Genomic DNA, 7,399 nt, shown 5'->3' with positions numbered 1-7,399 from the left:
AAAAATAATGAAACTTTGTGATATGTTTGTAAATGATTTCGAATGACCCCTCGCCCTGCCCTTCACCATTAGCACGCCGACCCTAGCCCAGGGCAGCTCGGTGCCTGCAAGCAGTGCCTGCCGCGGGGTCCGCAGCAGCAGCAGCAGCAGCAGCAGGACCAAGAGGCCCGCCCCGCACAGGGCCCAGGAAGGTAAACGTGAGACTTCTGTGAGAACTAGCTTTGTCAGCCAACCTGGCTTGCCTCCGCGTTGGGAAAAAGAATGGGTGGAAGATATTCCCCTCTTGCATCTTTTCTTCTGCCACTGAGGACATTTGCTCCTTTCAGGAAAATACCACTTGATAAGGGGAGGGGGTGTTATTTGGATCTGGAGGGGGGGGTGATAAAGCCGCCATTTCTGGGATGGATTATTTCTTTCTTCTTTTCTTTTCTTTTCTTTCCTTTCCTTTCCTTTCCTTCTTCCTTAAGATGACTGTCCCGTCTCCTTGGCTGCTTGGTCCCTCTGGCCGTGGTACGGAGGATGGGGAACTCGTTGCTGCAAATTTTCACCAAGCTCTTCAAGCTACCTGAACCCTCTCTGAAAGTGCGAGTGGCTGCATCGGGCCCGTGATGGCTCTGAGGAAGAGGCCGGGGCTGGCAGCAGTCGGGGTACCCACTCTGGCCGGAACCCGGAGCTAGTAACGTTGTCTATATATACCCTGTAGAACCGAATTTGTGTGGTATCCACATAGTCACAGATTCGATTCTAGGGGAATATATGGTCGATGCAAAAACTTCATGTTTCTCCGAAATGGCCATAGTCGGAAGCGGAGGCCAGAGGCAGTGGGCACGGGTCAGTTTTCTTTCTGTTTTATTACCTTAGACTCCAGGAGGATGGGCTGAGCCTGGTGACATAATGGAGTCTGCCTGGAGAAGCCCCTCCGAGGCTCCTGTGTAATCCTTTAATTGGTTGCATGAATGCAGGGCCAAAGGGGTAGGTTTTGGGGGACTGGGGAGCAAGGTGGAAGGCCAGGTAGCCCCAGTCCCAGCTCTGCCCTGAGGGAGTATGAGGTGAGGTCAGAGGGTGCTCAGTGAGGGGGACTCACTGGTCAGGGACTGCCATGTGGGAAAAAGCCAGTTGGGAAGAAGGAGTGCAGGGTCCTTTGGAGACTATCTGGGTGAGGTGAGGGTGCCATCCGTGGCTTCCAAGCCCACCCCTCAGCTGCAGTAGCTGGGGGGGGGGGCTGTGGGTGGCAGTCTTCCCATACCTGCGAGAGGGGCTTTGGCCAGAAATGCTCCAGTCTAGGCACTCACAGAAAGCTTGGCAGTTACTCATTGCCTGATTCGATTCAGGCTAGCCAGCTTGTTGTAACTTTTGGGTGACCCTGACGAAGACAAAGCCAGGACTCGGCCTTTGTATGGCAGAGTCCCTGTTCCCGCGGCTGGGCGGGAGCCCTGCCTGCCTGGGGTACTCTGCCTAAGTCCAGGGCTACCTCACCCACCCTCCTGGTGGTATTCTGCAGCCTGACAAATTTGGGCTTTCATCCCCCTCCTTGAACTGTACCCATTTTGGGGGGCTGTTTTCAGGCGGGTGGCGGCAGTGGAGAGGGCACTCCAGGTTAACAAAGTCAGTGGCAGACAAAAGCTGGGATTACCTGCCAGGAAGGAGGGTTCTGGGGACTCTAGAACTACATTAACATCTGGTGGGGGCCTTCGAATGTGCCATGGCGAGTCACTTGATTACACGTATGTTATTTAGTTAAATTTGTGAAAATTATGAGATGCTCACCAACCCGGTGATAAACTCGCTCCCTCGCTATTGGCTGGCCTGGTCACATGGCCGCCAACTTTATTCAGTTGACAGCAAGTAGGAGGGCCCTATGGAAGGAGAAAAAAAGACAACACGAGAAAAATTAGTATTTTCTACCTTCTGAAATTAATGGCCATGAGTTCGTATATGGTGAACTCCAAGTATGTGGACCCCAAGTTCCCTCCGTGCGAGGAGTATTTGCAGGGCGGCTACCTAGGCGAGCAGGGCGCCGACTACTACGGCGGTGGCGTGCAGGGTGCAGACTTCCAGCCCCCGGGGCTCTACCCACGGCCCGACTTCGGTGAGCAGACCTTCGGCGGCGGCGGTCCTGGGCCCGGTTCCGCGCTGCCACCACGGGGTCACGGGCAAGAAGCCAGTGGCCCCGGCGGCCACTACGGAGCCCCAGGAGAGCCGTGCCCCGCTCCCCCCGCGCCCCCGCCCGCGCCCCTGCCCAGCGCCCGGGCCTGCAGCCAGCCGGGCGGCCTCAAGCAGCCGCCCCCCGGGACGGCCCTCAAGCAGCCCGCCGTGGTCTACCCGTGGATGAAGAAGGTGCACGTGAATTCGGGTAAGGCAAGGCCCAGCGACCTCTCAGTCCCCACCCCGGCCTGGAGGCCTGGGCCCCTGGGAGGGGGTGCGAGTGGGTGGGGGCGTGCGGGGCTTCAATGGGCGCTGCAATTACTCTCTCCATAAATTTTTATAGCTGAGGGAGCAGGCCGGGACCATGTGGCTGGCTGCTTGGCTGTGGGCGAAAAAGGGGGTGGAGATGGGGGTGGGGTGGGGGAGGACTCCATTTTCAGAGCGAGGGAACCTGGTAGAGGAGAGGGGGATCGCCAAATGCTTGGGAATTCTGGAGCTCGCGGCTCGGGGCCGGGGAGATGGGAGCACATTTGGGGATCCCCTCCCGGGATGGGTGGGAGGGTGGGTGGGAGTGAGCGTGCGTGTGTGTGCGCTCGGGGCAGGGAGGACGCGAGGGCGGGAGGGAGGAAGGGAGCGGGCTGGGGAGTGTGCGGGGAGGGCCGCGGGGCCTCGGGGCGCGCCAGGAAGTGAGCGGCAGTGGCAAGGGGCCTAACGAGTGGCTGGGCGCTGACCTGACCCTGCTGTCTGTTTTGTCTCGCAGTGAACCCCAACTACACTGGCGGGGAGCCCAAGCGGTCCCGGACGGCCTACACCAGGCAGCAAGTCCTAGAACTGGAAAAGGAATTTCATTTTAACAGGTATCTGACGCGGCGCCGTCGGATTGAAATTGCTCACACCCTGTGTCTGTCCGAGCGCCAGATCAAGATCTGGTTCCAGAACCGGAGGATGAAGTGGAAAAAAGACCACAAGCTGCCCAACACCAAAGGCAGGTCCTCGTCCTCCTCCTCCTCTTCCTCCTCCTGCTCCTCCTCAGCTGCTCCGGGCCAGCATTTGCAGCCGCTGGCCAAGGACCACCACACGGATCTGACGACCTTATAGAAGTGGGGAACCTGGGCCCATTCCTCCCTGCGCTCCCGGCTGAGCCGAAGTTGCGGGGGCAGGCCGGGCTTGCTGTCACCTCCCTGGGCTTTAAGGTACTGTAGGGTGGACCTGGGACTGGCAGGCCGCCCTCGGACTAGGTTAGCATCCTGCCCGAGGGCAGCCCCCTCCCTGGAGCGGAATGGGGGTGGGAGGGGGGCGGGATTCTCTAAGTACATTATCATATGGCAGGAGCTACTGAGAACATAAACCTTGGCGAGTTATTAAACTTATGAAAATCTCTGCTGTTGGATTTTGAATTTGCAAATGAAGGTGAGATACTTTATCCCAGCGTGAAGTTGAACATCCTCCCCCACCCCACCCCTCCAGGGATCTTTGTGGTTTAATAACGTGGGGGAGTTGAGGCAGGAGCTTGACCCCCCCTCCCCCTGCTCTAGGTGCTTTCAGTGGAAACAGGAGAGGTGGGCCAGGATTTTTGGAACTTTCTGTTGGTTATCTGTATAATTTCCAGTGTGAAAAAAAAGTATTTTGCTCCCAGTGGCCCCATGCCCAAAGAAATGAGTCTAAGAAGAAAGTGGAAACGGGTTATTTTATGTTTAGATTATATTTGCTTAAATATTTATTTGTTGGGGGATGGATGGGGAACAGAAATAACTGACATCTTAATGCCAAAAATCTTAAGAAGGTGAAAGGGGCTGAGTTTCAGGGAGAATAGAGATGTGTGGACTAACTTCTGGCTGTAAGCATTATTTTGAACTCCACCCCCTCCCCACTCCCCGGAAATGTGTGTAGGGGGCCCTTAACCCTTTTAGAGGGAAGGAAAGGGTCCGCTCAAAGTTGAGTTCTTGAAAATATATTTCCACATGTGCTTTTTTCAGCACTGTGCTTACAACTAGTTCTGGGTGATTAAAGAAAAGGGGAAAGAAAGAAACAAATGGTCCAACATTTTCCTTCTGGGGAAAGAAAACAAATCCTCTATGTTCTGGGTCATTAGATAATGACTGAATTTTCTGTTCCAACTGGATTCCAAATGCTGGATTCCAAATAACCCATATAGCAGTTTTTTAAAATAGGAATTGGTGTACGGCCTATATGGGAGAGGGGGTATGTAGTGGGGAGGAATTGGGAAAGTAGGGGAAATCTTGCTTTAAAAAAGAGACAGAAAACTAATTGAATCTAGAAGTCCACAAAAGTTGGTCTTAGGGTTTTTTTTTTCCCTGAAGTTTTTATTTTTTAAACAAATGTAAGGAAGTTTTTCCTCAACATATTAATTAGAAGCAGAAATGGTCAAAGTATAAAAGTTTCAGGCCCTCTTCCTTGCCTTAAAGAATAGTGGTTTAAGAACAATCACTCTCAAACAACAGGAGTGATGTTCTTCAGTCATTTTTCTTATGCCTTGCCTGAGAAGGGTTCAAAGCTCATTTTTCTAAAATGCTGACCCTTAAGGATAAGGGGGAAAGAGTCAAAGGTAATGGCCAGAGTTCATATACTCAAATGAAACAAGACTTTGGAAGTTTAAACCCCAAAGCCTCAGGCTCCAAAAAGAAACCCTTTGGTTGTAGCTACGAAAAAGTGGCAAAAGGGGCTGGGGGGAGAAGGATGAGCTTGAAAGAGAGATTCAAACCTGGAGCTATTTTTTTCAGTGCTTCAAAATGCTTCAGAAGGTTCCGAGATAATTTTTTAAAAATATATTTAGGTGGAGGGAGAAAAAAAAGACTTTTTCTGCACGCATGTTCTTTGGTGTCTCCTGAGAACTGAGAGCAGGTATTCACTGAGTCCCTAGGCTGAAATTCCACTTCTCTAAAGTATCTTCCAAGCCTTGGTCTTTTGTATTAGACCCTGGGGACAGCTCTTTGTTCCTCCTTGGGGTGAGCCTGGCTCTCAGACTTGCACATGGCAATACTTGAATATCGCCACGTCGGGATATTAAAGATGGATATTCCTGCATTATTCGCATCATTGTTTCTATGACAAAAAGCAAAGAGTTCATACATAGTCAAGACGTCTTTTTTCTGACGCCCTCACGTTGAGAAGCTGAAAAGGTATTTTACTGAAGTTCGGCTAAATTACAGAATCAGGTTCATCCAGAGGACAAATTTTCTATTCGATTAGCTGTATTTCAGCCGGGAGGACTGACCTCTAAACCCTTAACCTTTTGGACTCTAACTACCCTTCTCTTCTTTTTTTCTCCCTCTAACATGGAGAGCAGTCTTTGGATGTAGCATTTGAAAAGAGCCGCTATGGTTAGGCAAGTTGGAAAGTTGCTAAGATTCTTTCCTAAAGCCCAAATCTGTGAATATATTGAACCTTCTCCTTGAGAGGGGGAAAAAGAATATATTTTCACAACACCAATCTACATATATATTATAAAGATTATTATATAGATTTCCCCCTTCCCAGAAGTTCAGGTTATTCACTCCAGCTTTAGACCAAATGTCAAAACTGCATAGCTGCCCTCACTCAAACCCCACAGGAAAGCCAAGAGGCATGTTTTGATGAAGAAAACCCAAGCTTCTTCTCAAATGTAGCCCCACTACTTTGAAAAGTAACTTAGTCAGAGAAACAACTTCTTTGTTTATAAGTCTCAGTTCTCCTCAGTTTCCAGGGATTGTCTTTTGAAATGTTAATGGAGCCTGGATGGCCCAGGGGGCAGCCCTCAACCCTGTGGTCCCAATTGGACCCCAGCATCCATTTGGGCCCACAGGAGTGGGGCAGGGAAGAAGCAGTGCCTCCCCTGCAACCACCACCACCCAGGGCAGGGAAGGAAATGAGTTTCCATCTGGGAACGTACTCTGGAGAAACCTAGATGTGGAAAGGCGCAGTGCCCATTTGCTTTTATTTGTTTCCAGTTTGTTCCCCCAAATATGAGCCAGAAGTGTTTGTTTTGGTTTTTTTTTTTTTTTTAAACTGTGTTGGGGTCGTGACTGGGGAGGAGTGAAGTGTTTACTGAGGACATTGCTCCTCAGACTCCCATCTCACTGTGTCCATTGCAGCCTTTTGTTGGGAGATGACATTGTCAGTCAGCCCCATGGTGTCTGTTCACACAAGATGCTTTTTTAATAGAATTGACCACTGTTCTGCTGCCACTGATTAAAGTATTATTTATACTAATTGTTGCCTGTAGTTTTGATGTAATTCATTGATCTATATTTGAAATAATAAAAGGTGTAGCGAAACTTCCATCCTGTTTGGTGCCTCCACAGAAGCATTCTTCATTAAGTCTTCTAAAAGCTAACATTCGATATTAACAATTTATTTTATTACTTTCTGCATTGTGCCTGACATGTGAAGGTTAAACTGTGTAAGGTTAGCAAATTTGTCATTGACCTCTCCCCTACAAGTATACATTCCCATTTGGCCACCATATTTTGTGGGCGTTGAGAAGCCTAAGCTTGGATTCAGGCTGCAGGGCATTATTTATTTATTTATTTATTTAGGAAAATAAGTAACTTCCTAGGCTAAAAAGAGGCTCCAGGTTGGCTCTCTGTGTGGCCCGGGTTAGCCCTAGACCCCTTCAGTCTCTCTTTGTTTTGTGGTGGGAGAGAGACTTCCCTGCACGCGCCCCCTTCCCCCAACTCTGGAAGAGTGTTGGGTTCTGGGCCAAGCTGGGACTGGCCAGTGGCTCCTGGGACCAGACCCCTCTGGCCTCCAGTCTTGGACGCCTACTTTTCCTGTGCTGTTCAGCCCCACTGGGGCCTCCTGCACCTGCCCCTCCTTCCCCTGGAGCCCCCTCCGCCCTTGAGACGACAATAAACACTCCCCACTATAAAAAGTGGCGTGCGCTATTTTTTTTTTTTTTCTCCCGCGAGGGCTTTCTCTGGTCTTTGCCTGGCCTTGAAGAGTGGGCCAAGACAGGAGTCCCAAAATAGCTGGGGAGGGGGGGCTTGCTCGCGACAGGAAATGAGCAGGATGCATAAAATCAGACATGTGTCCTTAATATATGGAAGGGCTCGCCTCAGACGCGTGGACATGTGTATTTATAAGTGTGCAGACAGAAGTTTAAATATTCAGACACATTTTATGATTGTCCTCTGCCCGTCTTCTGGTTAATGGCTCCTCCTGTGCCCACCAATACATCAATACCGTGGTGTGTATTGAATCACGGGCAGGGACGAGGAGGAAGCGAGTCCATAGCCGAGCCCGCTTGAGTACAGTA

General features: G+C 50.6%; 1 protein-coding gene across 1 annotated transcript; it reads left to right on the top strand.

Moving 5' to 3' along the window:
• Positions 1-690: 690 nt before the first annotated feature.
• Positions 691-6,423, top strand: HOXD4 (homeobox D4). Its single transcript, XM_004774400.3, has 2 exons — positions 691-2,353; positions 2,906-6,423. The coding sequence occupies exons 1-2, from the start codon at positions 1,918-1,920 to the stop codon at positions 3,241-3,243; spliced, it is 774 nt and encodes a 257-aa protein (XP_004774457.1). The 5' UTR covers positions 691-1,917; the 3' UTR covers positions 3,244-6,423.
• The last annotated feature ends 976 nt before the right edge of the window (positions 6,424-7,399 follow it).

This window comes from Mustela putorius, unplaced genomic scaffold, assembly GCF_011764305.1.
Source record: "Mustela putorius furo isolate JIRA1106 unplaced genomic scaffold, ASM1176430v1.1 tig00003869_pilon_pilon_pilon, whole genome shotgun sequence".
Taxonomy (NCBI): Eukaryota; Metazoa; Chordata; class Mammalia; order Carnivora; family Mustelidae; genus Mustela; species Mustela putorius.
Note: the sequence above shows the minus strand (reverse complement) of the source record. Positions and strands in the feature narration are given on the sequence as shown.